Source organism: Triplophysa rosa, unplaced genomic scaffold (assembly GCF_024868665.1).
Source record: "Triplophysa rosa unplaced genomic scaffold, Trosa_1v2 scaffold200_ERROPOS107605, whole genome shotgun sequence".
Classification (NCBI taxonomy): Eukaryota; Metazoa; Chordata; class Actinopteri; order Cypriniformes; family Nemacheilidae; genus Triplophysa; species Triplophysa rosa.
This window is the reverse complement of record NW_026634218.1, coordinates 43,956-60,288: the sequence shown is the minus strand read 5'-3', so window position 1 is coordinate 60,288 and position 16,333 is coordinate 43,956. Positions and strand designations below refer to the sequence as shown.

The 16,333-nt window shown below is 39.2% G+C and overlaps 1 protein-coding gene across 1 annotated transcript; it reads left to right on the top strand.

The window, feature by feature from the left end:
* Positions 1-2,809: 2,809 nt before the first annotated feature.
* Positions 2,810-15,856, top strand: LOC130549969 (fucolectin-1-like). The gene is made up of 6 exons (XM_057327297.1): positions 2,810-2,878; positions 13,437-13,477; positions 13,632-13,661; positions 13,947-14,232; positions 14,312-14,451; positions 15,450-15,856. The coding sequence occupies exons 2-6, from the start codon at positions 13,444-13,446 to the stop codon at positions 15,731-15,733; spliced, it is 774 nt and encodes a 257-aa protein (XP_057183280.1). The 5' UTR covers positions 2,810-2,878; positions 13,437-13,443; the 3' UTR covers positions 15,734-15,856.
* Positions 15,857-16,333: the final 477 nt, after the last annotated feature.

Sequence of the window (16,333 nt, the reverse complement as noted above, 5' to 3'; positions counted from 1 at the left end):
TTAAAATGAAAGCAATACTATATACTGTAACTTTTGCTTACGGTTCCCCCATGTGGTTGATAAGCGCATTTGTCTGTTACCAGTGTTGTAAATAATGTCGCTGTATAAGCTCCCCGTGGGTAGCGCGAAACACGTGAATTTGTTTAGTAAGCTGATGGAACCGGCGGATGCAGAAACGTTGTTTGGAAACCGTGTGGCACTCTTCCGCAGGCAGGGGATGGGTGGGGCTGTGTTCACTGACCCGAACACAGAAATCACATTCATGTGATTGTAGCCACTATGAGGCTGCTTGGGTAGCGGCAGTAGCATTTGTCTGGTTAATTAATTTGTTACATTTATATGGCGCTTTTCTGGGCACTCAAAGCGCTTTACATGGAAGGGGGTAATCTCCTCAACCATCACCAATGTGCAGCATCCACCTTGACGATTCAACAGCAGCCATATTGCGCCAGAACGTCCACCACACACCAGCTTATTGGTGGAGAAGAGACAGAGTTACGAAGCCAATTAGTTCACATGGGGATGATTAGGAGGCCATGATGTATAGAGGCGAATGGGTGAGTTTGGCCAGGATGCCGGGGTCACACTCCTACTGTTATTTGAAGGACATCCTGGGATTTTCCCCCCAAAAACGATTTTATACACAGCAGTACGTTTCAAACTCAACTCAACTCAACTTTATTTATATAGCGCTTTTTACAATTTTCATTCACTAAACCGCTGTTGTGACTGTGGTATTGGAAAACATTCAGCCATGTTGTTCCTCTCTGTTGGTGTCACGATCCAGTCTTTGGCCCTGTCCCAAATGGCGCACTCCGGTCTTGTTGACGTCCTCCGAGTCCACACTTGGTGATGTCAGGAAGTGCAGATCTATAGGGCACGAGTCCACAAGGGTATGTGGGAGTGCATTTTGGGACAGACTTGAGGTCATCATGCCGGTGCTTTCTAATCACTCTCGTGGTACTTTGTTGTCATTTGCTGATCAGTCTGCACAGCGCCGCATGAAGTCGACCACACTTGTCCCATTGTTGTTATTTGGGACAGGAGCTGCCGGTTTTTATTGTTCAGTATTTCATATGTTGATTCCACCTGAGCATTATGCAATAGCTACTTATATTTGTAATGCATTCATTTGTCATGACATAAATGCAACTGCTTATGTATATTTATTTATTTGTATACACTGTACTTAATGTGCATAATGTGTTCTTAATATGCATATATGTTATTATTTAACATTTCTCTATAATACAGAAGCTGTGTTGTTCAGCTTTACAGAGCCCAGAGACAACTAGATATAAATCTACAACAAAACATGGCTTATTACCTTAAGAAAATGCACTGCATTAAAAGTTTTTATTCTTGAATAGCTGGATTAATAGAAAATAAATAAGCAATAATGCGAATAAGTAACTAATTCATAAATTAATTTTGAATTTTATCAAAACATATATTTAAAAATGTATCCGTCATGTTTACGTATATGTCTGACATCCACGACACTCCTCCCATCCGTTCTGTGATTGGGCGCTCGCAAGGATTCCTGGGTAGGGGACTTCAGTGGAGTCTCACTCAATGCGGGCTTCGCCGAAGACCTAAAAAGACTAAGGCTAAAAGGACAAATGAGACACCCTACGGACTCGTAGACTTGGCGAGCACGTGCAATTTAAGTCCATGAGACCAGTCCAAATGAAGTGCGCCATTTGGGACAGGGCCTGTGTTTTCTCCTGTCTGATGTGGACTTTAAGTTTTTAAGTTGTTTTGTTAATTCCTGTTTCCTGTGTAGTCCGTTGTAGTTCTTTCGTTCCCTATTGATTTGCTCCCAGGTTTGTCTTGTTACCCTGTTTGGATTGGTCTATATAAGCCCTTGGGCCCATTTCAGAAAGAAGGTTTAGTGAAAACTGGAGCAGGTTTTCTATGGTAAACCCAGAGTTTCTTTCGACCTCCTCCCCCTTTTTAAAGTGCAAGTGTAACGGGGTAAAAGTGTCATTTTATTGTTCATAAATTTCACTGTTCATTAATTTCATTGACATAGACAGTACTGAGATGTGTTATTCATTGTTTATTTAATGCATTATTAGGATGTCCCAGTAGAGCAAGGCGCATATTCGCAACTAGTGGAGAGCACCCGCTTCCTTTTCTCTCACTTACAATACACTGATTGAGGGAAACGCAACATGTGCTCGTGTTCAATTGTTTTATCAGAATCAGAAGAGCTTTATTGCCAAGTGTGCTTGCACACAAAAGGAATTTTCTTTGGTGTTGGAAGCTTCTAGTACAGACATTCAACACAATGACAATACAATATAATACGATTTACAGTCTAAAAGATTCTGAAATATGCATATATAAAATAAAAGACTATTGTAGAGTAAATGGGGATAATAACATATAAGAGACATTGTACAGGGTAGTATAGAGTATAATATACTGTACATATTAACAGATTGTATGTACACTTGTGCAAATTGATAATATACATGACATAAAATGTAGATATAATAAGGCACTATTGTGCACACCAGGGCCGGATTATCCAATGGGCATTATGGGCACAGGCCCAGGGGCCCATGCACGCTTGGTGCCCAGGCAAGGGAGAAAAAAATCACATAACAGCGTTTACTGCCGTGCGCTTCTCTCTCCCGTGCACATTGAGGTGCACACACAAAACAGTGTTTCTAAATTAGGAAGTCTGTCTTTTGATTTAGTCACTTTTACGAGCCCTCCAGCGGCTTTTGTTTAGAAGAAGCGCATAGCCACAAATCTAGCGACTTCTTGGATAAACCTTAGCTTTCATTCAGTGGGAAGATGTCGCCAGTGCTGTCCCGCGAGCGCGAGGTCTCTCTTTCCCGGCAGAAGAAGCAGCACCGTACGACAGGTAACTGGTGAATAAAAAACAGCGTTTCCAACAACCTGTCACTGTTATCGACTGTTTGGATATATAAATATGAACAAAGTTCGTCGGTCAATATGCACATGCTTACCATGAGGCTGTGTGAAAGAACATATAGTCGAAATCACCGCTTTTTATTATGAGTTGTTAGATGATGTCGCGTCATGAACTGACAACAGAAAATATGTCAATGAGAACGGTTTTATTGTTGTAAATATAATGAGTTGATATACCCTCGCGGCTGTCTTAAATCTTAAAAGGTTAGAGTTTTTTTTACATTTATTTGGTGGTGTTTCCTTGCCAATTGTGAATTATTTTATATTGATATAATGTTGATCAGTAACTGCCTTACTTTACCAATATTTATCCATCATTATTAGATCATCCACAGTGCTTTTACATACATTGCAAAATGTTTACATGCACACAAATATGATGATGTCATAATATACAGTATAAAAGAAGTATACTTATAATACTCGTTAATGTCGTTTACTGTAACACATTACAGGCTTACATAATAACGTGTGTCCCGAGGTGCTTGTTACACAACCCTTACGAAAATTAGCCATGGTTTTTTGGTGGTACAAGTGTAGTAACCATGTTTTTTTGGTGGTACAAGTGTAGTAACCATGTTTTTTTTTGGTGGTACAAGTGTAGTAACCATGTTTTTTTGGTGGTACAAGTGTAGTAACCATGTTTTTTTGGTGGTACAGGTGTAGTAACCATGTTTTTTGGTGGTACAAGTGTAGTAACCATGGCTTTTTGGTGCATTGATTACTAAGGGCAAAACCATGGTTTTACTACAGTAACCATGTTTTTTTGGTTTTAACTTTAGTAAAACCATGGTTTTTCAATTTTAACTGTAGTAAAACCATGGTAAATTTGGAAATAAAGTTTAACAAATGGACAAATTACTCTTGTAGTATAATCATTGACAAAGACTGCCCATTTATTCTTTGAAAAAATGAAGATGGAAATATTTTACAATTGCATTTAAGAATATTCTTAAGTACTCTCTGTAGTTTATCTGAAGAATGTTCTTATATTTTCTCTTAAGAACAGTTTTGTGAATCCGGCGTGTTTGTGTTGAATTATGGAAGAATCTGATAGAACTGAATTAAAAGGTTGAGGTGTGGTAGTGTGTGCTTGAATATGCCAGTGAGTTACAGTATGCAGGGAAAGGTCTTAATATTGTTGTTGCTGGTCCAGGACGGCCTTGTTGCAATCATGTGGTGTAAATGATGGAGGATGTGTACAGGTGTTGATATTGTCCTTCAGGTTGTGATCATAGTTTGTAACTTTTCAATGTAATCCTGTATAGGATAGATTCATACACATAGTACCCTAAGCTAATTTAAAACTTTATTGTGCGCATGTGTGTGTATGGGGGGGTCCATAAGACACTTGTTCTTAATCCGGGCCTGGTGCACACTATAGGAGTAGTGGAAGTGGAATATTGCTCTTAAGGAGCAGTTATTTGTTTAGGAGGGAGATTGCCTGGGGGAAGAAGCTGCTTCTGTGTCTGGAAGTTCTTGTGGTTGGTGCTCTTTCTAGGAGCGCTTTTCCACCATCGCGCCGAATCGTTCCAAGCACAGTCTGAAACGGTTACAGTTATGTTTCCACGTGAGCCTGGTTCGACACGACACGATTACAAACTGTTCTCGGCTCGGAATTTTCAGAGAAATCGTGCTAATGAATGCGCGCAGAGCCCTTATAGCTCAGTCTCTTGTGTTACCGAGGCAGCGCGTGACGCGTTTGTGTTTACATTCTAAAAATTTCCGTTATCAGCCCTGCGGTGGAAAATGAAACCATTTACTGTCACGATCGGGGGTAGAAGAACCCAAATGCAGGAAGCATGAAGGGGTTGACAAGAAAGTCTTTAATAATAAAATACTAACAAAACAAAAACCCACGATGGGGAAAACAAGACACGATAACAAGGAAAATAATATAACATGCAAACAGGAACAAAAACTGACTACACTAAACTAACAAAGACTAAATACAACACATGACATGACTACAGCTACAAACTAACACTAAACTAGACTTACTTGACTTTGGGAAATATCCTAGGTAAGACACAACATCCTCAGGACATGAAACACAGCACACAACCAACGGGCACAGGACAATAGACGCGAGGATATTATATAGGGGGACAGACAGAGGATAATTAACAAGGGAACAGGTGTAGGGGATGAAACACTAATGAAGAGCTAAACGAGGAACGAGAGGGCGGGAACAGAGACAAGATCAGAGAGAGAGTATATGGAAGGCCTACAGGGCCAAAATGCCTCTCTCCACATAAAACCAAAGGCTTTGCAATGATTCTGCCACAAGACCAAGAAAGACATGACATGATGGCACAGAATCATGACAATTTACGTACCGGCTGGCATGGATCGGCACGGAGTGGAACGATTAAGCAAGGAGAACGATTCGGCACGATGGTGGAAAAGTGCTCTCTGTGCCAGAACACTCCGATGAAGCGGTTGTTCAGAATGACTTCAGTACTGGAGATGGTCTTCCATTTCTCATCATTGTCTGTGTACTGGAAAAACACTGCCTCCAGTTCTCCCACGAACAAAACCTGAGACAATTAGAAAAATGACTGTTTTTTATGTTTAATCACAGTCAGAAATCATAAGAGTTGAACAACATTCTGCGAGAGGCCAATGTATTAAGCACAACAGTGACCGTCTGTGTTTATACCAGCATGTACATTTAATTACAGTAAATATACAATTAAACTTCTTTGATAACTTTTTATTTTTCATAGAGACAATCTCGCTTACTTAAGCAGGAAGTTAACGTTAATGGTTGAACGTGTTTTGCCGAATGTGTAAGTATGCAAGTGCTTGGCCAGAATACAGTGCACTTGCTTTTGGTTAACGTATAAACAACAATGTCATTTTATAACTCAGCAACGTTCACATTTTGCGTAGCAATGAGCGTTTGCGTACTTGCCACACACTGATGCTGACCGAAATACCCATCTAACGTTTGTGGCAGAAGGGGCGTGGTTTAGTGCAGTCTGCAGCGGGAGAGAGAGTGAGGAGACGAGTGATGATTGAGTGTGGCAGAAGAAAATCACGAACACCTGTATCTCATTCCAGCAAGTGGCGTGGGGAGGCATAAAGACCAGCGAGACAGAGCCGGTCGGGGAGCGAGACCTGGACTACTGCTGGTAGATGCCGAGAGCGAGAGAGTGAGCTACAAGCATCCGAAGAGAGAAAAGGACGGATTCGTAAAAGACTGTGTGAACAGTATTCAGAGCAGCGCGAGAGTATATTCTGTGTGTTAATAAAATGTAATCTACCAGTGGTAGTCATCCCTGATTCCAGCCTCTTCCTTCCTGTGTGTGTGCCGAGCGTGTTACAACGTTATATATAGAAAACTAACAATGATTGGCGTACAGGCTTTGTTAAAAAAATGCAAGATACCATTAAGTAGTTGTTTGCTATTTGCTGTAAAACACCATCGCATCCTCGCTCGAACAAACCGTTTTGAGATTTTATTTCTAATCGAAATAAACAAACTCTTTCTTAAAATTTCGACAATTATCATGTTTAACACTTGGTCGATGCAGCATGTGGCCGTTTTAAACAACTACGACCGATACTGACCCTTCTAACCAAAAATCTGCCGTTGCCATGGTGAATAAGAAAGAAAGAAAGAAAGAAAGAAAGAAAGAAAGAAAGAAAGAAAGAAAGAAAGAAAGAAAGAAAGAAAGAAAGAAAGAAGCTTTATTGTCAAGTGTGTTTGCACATACAAGGGATTTGTTTTGGTGACAGGAGCATCCAGAACACAGAAACAGCAACAACAGTACACAGAGACCATAACACAATAGAATACAGTACACAATGATTTAAATAAGGGCCTATGGGTATAAAAAATAAGAAATACAATACAATAAACATAAGATAAAGATATAGAGAGTAAAGCTATGTGTGTATGTAAATATGTACAAGTAAAAATAAGACTATTGTAGTACAAGGTATGTGCTATATACAGCAGAATGAATGAAATATAATTTACAGAAAAAGTTGTATAAAAATAGATAGTGTATTATCTGGAGGATATAATTAATATAGCACTTAATTATTATTGCACAGAGTATTAATTGCACGGTGTGTAAAGACATGTAACTGTTGAAGAGGTAGATGGCCTGAGGGACGAAGCTGTTTTTGTGTCTGGTTGTTTTGGTGCTCAGTGCTCTGCAGCATTGTGAAGAGATGATGGCTTGGATGTGAGAGGTCCAGGGTGATTTTCTGAGCCCTTTTCCTCACTCTGGATGTATACAGTTCTTGGAGGGTGGGCAGGGGAGCACCAATGATCTTCTCAGCAGTCCTAACCTTCCTCTGTAGTCTTCTGATGTCTGATTTTGTGGCTGAGCCAAACCAGACAGTGATGGATGTGCAGAGGACAGACTCTATGACAGCTGAGTAAAACTGTTTTAATAGAGTTTGTGGTAGGTTGAACTTCTTCAGCTGATGTAAGAAGTACAACCTTTGCTGGGCTTTTTTAGCAATGGAGCCAATGTGATTGTCCCACTTCAGGTTCTGAGAGATGGTGGTGCCCAGGAACCTGAATGACTCCACTGCTGCCACAGTGCTGTTCATGATGGTGAGAGGGGGGAGTAACGCAATAACTTGCACACGCATCAGACGTGGCGAAAATTTACGTCTGATAGGGGTTTCAAAATTAGGCGTGGCAAAATGGCTCGCTAGCGCCACCTAGAACTGCCCAGACCGCTACGCAAGACGTACATGCACCAAATTTGGTGGGCTCATAGAACACCCCGAATCATTAAGAAAAGCCTCTTGGAGCATATCTCTAAACCCAACAGGAAGTCCGTTGTTTTTGATTTCCTGTGCAATTTTGTAATTTGTTTCAATTTCCAGTCGTCGTACTTTAACGAACTCCTCCTAGAGTTTTATATTATATCATAATATAGGAGCTCTATTGATCATGTCTTGTCCTAGTTGTGGTGCAAGCGCTTAACTCAAGGTAAGTCTACCCAGAGTTGATAGAATTAACTCAAATCAGCTGTTCTGAAACCACAAACTCACAAGTTTCGCATCTTGGTGTGAATTAACTCAGAGTTCATATTTTAACTTGGTGTTGGTTGAACCTCCTTATTGAAACGGGCCCCTTGTGTTTCACTTGTCATTTGTCAGTCATGGTTTCTGTGCTTTGGTTCATTTATGTTTCGGATTACTTTTGCCCCTTGTTTCTTGTTCATTCATTTGGTTGTACTGTTTAATGTTAATTAAATCTTCAACTGCACTTGGATCCTCTCTCTGCCTGGTTTCTACTCCGTTACAGAGCTTCTAGTCTCCACTGTTTAGTTTGGAGGCATAGAAATCACTGTAAGATGTTTAGTGAGTGGAGGAAGAAAAAAAACTTGCGAGAAACCAGTATTATCTTAATAAACAATACACAAATACCTTTTTACTCATTATCAAGACTACATTTTCTAGTGATCTCAACATAACAAAACCTTTTTTTCTGTTTACACAACGGTCAGGTCTCTGGCCTGCATCACGAAGCGAAGTGAACAAACACTGAACTGCAGTGTAAGTTTAGAGTTGACAAAACCAGACAAACGCAACCTGGTTTAGATCAGGGTCAGCTGTAGCACAACGCTTGCAGAGGTGGAAAAAGTACAAAAATATTATACTCTAATACAAGTACTACTACTTTGATGAAATTGTACCCAAGTACAAGTAAAATTACCAGTCAAAAAATCCACTCCAGTAAAAAGTAGCTTGTTTAAAATTTACTCAAAGTAAAAGTTACTTCTTTTTAACAGTAGGGGGGACCTCTCCTGTTTTGTGCAACACCAACAATAGTCATCATAGTGCCTAATTTTACATATTAAAATGGGTTACAAGTGCACTGCAACCAATAAAGCATTGTTTGTCTTGTTTTGCAGAAATATCACAGAATCATATAGCAGAAATATTAACTAAACAATTATTTAATCAACATTTTCTTCAGAAGTCAAATTAAGCCTTAAAAAAGATGTTAAGCCTTGTTTTCTTAATACATTATCGATGGTACACACTGCTAAGTTTCAATAGTGAAACCACGTATAAATGGGTTCCACGTTTGTGTGGAATGAGAGTAAATGTGATGTTTGACAGTTGTAATCCGGTCGTTATCATGGCAACATTTCTGCCATTGATCGCAGTGAACAAGAAACATGAATCCCAAGAGTTTGATCTGTTTGATATGTATCTGCTGTTTTCAGCCAAAGACTGGTTAATTGAGGCAATTTTAACTAAAACACAGACAGAGACGCTGTGTTTTGTTTAAGTCCAGAGCTTCACAGCATGCTCTCGCGTGTTGCCATGTTTAAATACTTTTAAGAGCTTCGCATTTGTTGTTTATGTAATGGGGGATTTCTCCCTTTGCATCACCTCTGCATTGTGTTGATAATTGTTATGTAGCCCGTAGGACCTCTTATGTGTATGTTTGCATGTTTTTGTGCCCGTTGGCAGTGGTCTTTTCTTTGTGTTTGCTTTTCTGTTTCTCTTTTTCCTAGGAGACGCAACCTAACTGAAGTTGCCCAGGTGTCCGTTATTAGCTCGGCGGAGTCCAGCAAATGGATTTAATCTGCTGCCGTTGGCGACTGAGGGAGCCTCACCACTCCCGTTTCCTCGTGTTCGCACGCCAGCCTGTTTGCTTATTAGAAAACCGCTTCTGTTATTGTTCCTCCTAAATGTAAACTTAGCTACCTAGCGAATGTTTGGATCATTCATAATCGGCGCTGACCTGTCGTAGGAGCCGGTTTTGTATACTTGACTTGTTTTCTCCTGTTTGGTGGTCAGTCAGGGAGGTAAGCGAATGTGTCTTTTATTACGTTTATTTCTTTTTACGGAAGACGTTAAACCCCAGGTAGATGACCCGTTTTGTTTATTATGTTCGGTTTCTCTCTTCTCCCGAGGTATGCTTTTAAGGTATGGTCTAAAGTGTGCCTAAATAAAGATACGTTCCTCTAATCTGAATCTCTGGTGTTGGCCTATTTTTCTTTGTTTGTCCCTGCGGTTGCGGGCAAAACAGAGGTGGGAGAGGCTCCGGGCACCTCCGTTAAGTTTACGGGAGGGAGGTGCTCTAGGCTTTACACCCGTGCACTTTTCTTGTGCGGCCTTTTATTTACAAGGTTCGTAACAACAGTCTTCAATAAAGACACTTCATGTCTCTGTCTGTTCAGCTTCGTTTATTTTCTGCATAAACAGAGTATAAGCGTTGAACATGTGTTGGTAGTTCTCTGTACTTGGTATTACCCATTACATGGCTCGTTCAGACACGCGCATAACCTCCTATCGGTTCAGCAGGAAGTGATCTGAGCGAGCTAAACACATTTATACATCGTTTCTTAACGGCTAACAAGTTAACCGGAACAACATAATATGTATCACATAATGACTGTACAGTACATGAAATAACAACATACCTGCATAAACAGAGTATAAGTTGTGAACATGTGTTGGTAGTTCTCTGTATTTGGTATTCCCTGTTGGCAAACGGTGGCACTCCCTTCAAGCATAGACTGGCACAAGTGGTTTCCGTACTACTGGTTTATTTGATGGTTTTTCCCACAAATCACCGTGAAAACTAAACAATGAATACAAAACCACATTAACTCAATATAAACCCAAACATACATTAGCAAACAGACATACTTTTAAGAACTTCAAACACAAAATACAAGCAAAGCGAAAATACCTTGTTGGCTGCACGCTATATGAAAGAAATGGTCTTGAATACTCCTTAATGTCACGTTCAAATCCCTTGCACAAAGAGACATCTATCGAAGCATACACGCTTAACGTGACATTTGAACCTTGCTGACAATCAGCAATTAAACACAACCGTCGATATTTCAAAATAAAAGTCCCAAACCAAATAAAACAAATTCACAAAATATAAATGTAACTTATTTTCTTCATAACAAAAATAATAGAAAAAGTAACCAACTTGTATACATGATATATAAAACATAATGACAAACAGTTACACTCCCACCAAATCACACAACTTAAATGTGAGATTTGTCAAATTGCAATATAGTTACTAATTAACTTTTTTCACTTCAACCTTTCAATGACCACTCAAACTCCATACCTCTTAACCTGCTTCAAGCAGAACAGCAACCTTGTGTATAGGTCTTTCAAGAAACACAGTTTTAGTTATGGGTTTCACTTTTGTCAAACGCGGTATCACTAACCATCAATTTCAGTTTTCTCACCCTACCATCTGACCCTGGCTAGACTTCTATGATTCTTGCCAACTTCCATTCATTAGGTGGTGCCAGATCGTTTTGTAGAAGGACAATATCATTGACTTTCAAGTTCCTTCTGTTTTTGTACCACTTCTGTCTTGGCTGTACGTTTAAAATATATTCTTTTTTCCATCGAGTCCAGAACTCATTTGCCAAATACTGTACTCTACTAGAGTTAGCAGTAACGCTTAGGAATAGCTCCGCCCTTCGTGGGTTGCGTCATCTCTAGTGCTGAGTAGAGGTAAACAGTGGCTGAGTCCGAAATTGCATACTCAATGGGTACTCAATTTCAGTAGGTACGTACTCAACGGGGCTAAATGGGTACGTACTGTTGTCCCTGAATGGGTGTAGCATGTGGGCCACAGGCGCAAAGGAAAAACCAAGTCGCAAAAGCACTGGTGGCTGAAACGCAGAATTAAAGGTGCGGTGCAAATGAATTAGTAGGTACTGCAAAGGAAAAGATGTGTTGCAAAATCATTGCTGCTAAAGGTTTTCTTTGGAAATAAAATAGTTTACCTCTCAGTACTTATTGTTTTTGCAAAACTTTCTGTTTGTTTGCAAAACATATTTTTTTTCCTTTCAATACCTTAAGATTTATTTTGCGATTCATTATTTTGGTTTGCAGTTGTATTTTTTTGCTCAATTTTTATTTTTATTTTGCAAAACTTATTTTTTGTTTGCAAACCTTTTTTTGTTGCAAATATATGTCACCCTACTTTGACTCCATAAAAGAGAGATATTTGAAAGAATGCTTATAACCAAACATTTCTTGGACCCCATTGACTAGTAGGAAAAATGACAATAGTAGTCAAAAGTGCGCAGAACTGTTTGCTGTCCTACATTTTTCAAAAGATCTTCTTTTGTGTTCAACAGAACAAAGAAATGTGCAAAGCATGTTTTCCTACTATTGCAGTCAATGGTGGCCAAGAACTGTTTGGTTACAAAAATTCTTCATCGGGCTAGAAATACTACATGCTCACTTAGGATCTTCACGCCCCCTAGAACACTTGGGCCAAATACAGGAAATACTCCATGTAAGTAAACAAGTGGTCAAGTGTAGAGACTGCAAGTGAGGGTATTTGGACAAAGCCCATGCCTTCGTTTTCTAAAGTCTCAGTTTTCATCCGTTTACACAGAAACGGGGTCTATGTCGTTTCCAAAAGTCTTTGGGGCTATAAAACTCTGCAGTAGTGTAAACGTGACCGTTACCGTAGCAAACGTTATTTTTTAAAGGAAAACGAGCTATAATATAAATGCTGCCTTAGGACTGAAGTTGTGCGGGCAAAGACTGATGGGTAAAGTGGCCTCTCATCTGACTGTATAGAATCAATGTTACGTCTGCAATGCTGTCTTGGTTTCACTTAAAGTGCTGGAGAAGCCGGTGGACTCCACTTCGGTCGATTGGACACATTTCTAGAGAAATTTCCATTTAGGTAAAAGAGTCTTTTCCACGTGGTTTGCATGTTTTAGATTTGAATCACACAAGCCACTGACAACAGTGAGACCAAACAGTCAGTTTGACAAAGCCTTGTATTACGTTGCGGTTAAAGTTACCTGCCAGTGTCAACTTATAATATTTTTTACACCTCTTCGTTTGCGTTGATTGTTGTTGTTGTGCCTTATGACCGATCTGAGATCTGTAAAAGAGTGAAAGTTGATTTTGGTTAAGTCAAGGATTGTTGAGCTGTTTAATGGTGTTATTTCTATCAAGGGAATCTCTGTTGGAAGGAAACAAAGGCTTTGAGAGGAACCAGACTTTTCTGGACATTCTTTTCTGGCGTTAATGTCGTATTGTAGAGCAAATGATAGCATCTAAACAAATGATACACAACTATTTTTCACAAACCACTAAATTACCACGGAATGTTGTTCAATCAGCATTTGTATTCCCTGGGGATCAAACGCATGGCATGAAACCCATGTAAAGCATGAAACTAGAAATCAACAAACACAACCATATAGATATCTTTTTTCCGGTACTAACACATGGTAAGATTCTTATGCTCTGCAATTTTTGCTTTTGGACCTAATTTGATTTGTAAATTAGACTTGAGGTGTTCTGAGAAAATCCAAAGTCATGTAAATGAATTCAACTTTCGGTGCAGGGTGGAGATTGGAGCTGGTTCGAGAAGAACGACGAGGAAAAGCGATGTATTGATGTAAGAAACTCATAGTGTAGCAGAAACTCGATTCTCTGGCAGTACATGCGGATTATCTCTTCTCCTTTCTTATATTCCTCTTGTTCAGCAGAGACATGGACAAACTCATTCATCTGATCTTACTCTCTGGTGAGTACACCTCACATCATCATCTCATAGAACACACAAACATCTCAACATTATACATGCTGTATAATATGAAGCTTTGACATAAAGCTTTATCTTTTAAGTGAAGTAAAGTATTTAAACAGCTTTGTAAAAACCCTGATTTCTTTCTCAACAGTTCTTGTTTCCATTCCGGGTAGTTTAGAAGGTAAAACATTTTGAGTCTTCACACACAATCGTAGAACTATGTAAAGTTGTGAATGTTGATTTTGAAATGAATTTTTTGAGTGGTTTTCTGCTTAGATTTCAGCGTAGATATGTTCATGAGTTTCTGATAAGGATCTAAACGATCGTTTTTGCATGTTTGTGTAATCACCCATTACTTCTACTGACAGTGATTAAACGTGTTCATCTTTTTTCTGGATACAATTCATTTCCTTTACAGTGTAGATTTAATGAAACTATTGATTCTAATGAACTTTTTGTTTTTTAGAGAATATAGCACGGAAAGGAACAGCGACACAGTCATCCACATATAGTACCTGGGCAGCTCCACATGCCATAGATGGTGTCAGACATGGACCAGACCCAGATGATGTTATATACTGCTCTGCTACAGCATCTCAGAGTAACCCATGGTGGAGGTTGGATCTTCTGGATGTTTATGGCATTAAAACAGTGATCATCACTGCTAGATCAGACGGAGCTTTGAGTCAAACGAACGGAGCAGAGATTCGTATTGGAAACTCACTGGAGAACAATGGAAACAACAATCCCATGTAAAGTTATTCATGAAATCACTTCCATAGAGATTTACACATTGAAACACTTCTAGAAATTGATTTTCTCTCTCTCTAGATGTGCTGTAACTTCTGGTTTTCTAGCTGGTAATACTGTGAGCTACTCATGTGGTGTAATGGTGGGACGTTATGTGAATGTGGTCATGACTGGACGTACATCTGTTCTCGCTCTATGTGAAGTGGAGGTCTATGAATCAGGTAACAAGAGACTGCGCGATTTGGTGGTTTTAATTTTATTGTTCTGCCGTAAATCATTATTACTAGTCACCCTTCATGTTTACTAGTCACCCTTCATAGTCACCCTTGTTGCTTTGGAATTTGGAAGGTTCTATCTGATATTTTTGTCAAAATGTAACTTTTCACATTTCACACTTATTTTGTGACAACTGATTTACATTATATGATGTTTTTTACGTTGTGTAGATTGTGGGACTTGTAACTACAAAGTCAAATGCAATGCAAAAACTTTGAAGCTTGTTATCTCAAAACTGCACAGAATGCAGATAGAACATTATCATTCCAACGCGACAAAATGTCTCACCAATAAAAAAAGTATTAAAAAGCGCTTGTCAACTTTAACAACACAGTATTCAATCATTTAAAAAGTATTTTTAGTTTTTAGTCGTTTTTTCTTTTCCTAAAAACAGCGAACTTGGACAACCAAGTTTTGGACGTTATTTAAAACCACTTTACACCATTAACATTCCTGATAGCACACATGCATCTGGGAGACGTCTATTAGATGTAGGACGTATTCTTTTGAATGTTTGGTCATCTGCAATACTGTATGTCTCTGAGATGTCTGCTGTCAGAGGATGTCTGTAAGATGATTTTGATTTCGAATGGCTGTAAAACTGCCCTTTCTAAAAGGGTTATCAGATGTTTTTAACCAACATATGTTTTCCAGATCTTTAGCAGACATCTTACAGATGCACCTGTGCTAAGATATTCATTCACGCTAACTGATCTTATTGGTTCATGGCAGCATCTGAATCTATTTCTTTTGATGTAAACAGTATATAATTGCATAATAATGGCAGCTTTTGCCATTTGAAAATCACTGCATTTCAAATGGATAATTAGATTTAAAACGATTAATCGTGCAGCCCTACTTCATTAGAATTCTGTACAGTACTGAAAAAATCAAATTGTACTGATTTGTTTGGATTGTAATTTGTAATAAAATTTCTTTTTAGAGAATTTGGCCTTTAAAGGAAATGCTACAAAATCATCCCCATTTAACATCTGGCTAGCTGCAAATGCCATCGATGGTAAAAGATATGGCTCTCCTCTATCCTCAGTCTGCTCTGCCACAGACTATAAAAGTAATCCATGGTGGAGGTTGGATCTCCAGGATGTTTATTATATTACTACAGTGATCATCACTGTTAGACCAGACTGCTGTCCTGATCAAACCAACGGAGCAGAGATTCTTGTTGGAAACTCACTGGAAAACAATGGAAACAACAATTCGAGGTGAAGTTTTACATTTGATCTGTTAAATGTCTCCATAGAGATTGAATGAATTCAACACTTTTAGAAAGAGAAACAAGTTTGTTACATTCTCCCCTCGATAATGAATGTTTAGTTTTATGTAATATCGAGCTAACTGCTCCGCACGGGAGCTCGCAGTTGAGGAAGCACGAGAGCGAAAGATTATAATTTGTTACATTTATATGGCGCTTTTCTGGACACTCAAAGCGCTTTACATGGAGAAGAGACAGTTACGAAGCCAGTTGGTACATATGGGGATGATTAGAAGGCCATGATGTATAGAGGCGAATGGGCGAAGATGTTTAAGGATACTGAGGTTGCAAGAAAAAATGTGGGAAAACACAAGTGTTCCCAGTCAAACTGGGTTTGAAGATGGTTTGTGGTCAAGTCCACCTAGGCTTCTGAAACAGATGGAAGTATAAGGATGCAGCCTATGGAATCCTGTAAAAAGAAAGGATTATACATGGGCCACAAAATAAGAAGGGGGGAGTGAACTGTGACCGTAAGGTTCATAGTTGAGCCCTCTGGAGATGTTGTGGGTTTATACCAACAAAGATGACCCCATTATTTTTTATTCCGTTTGACC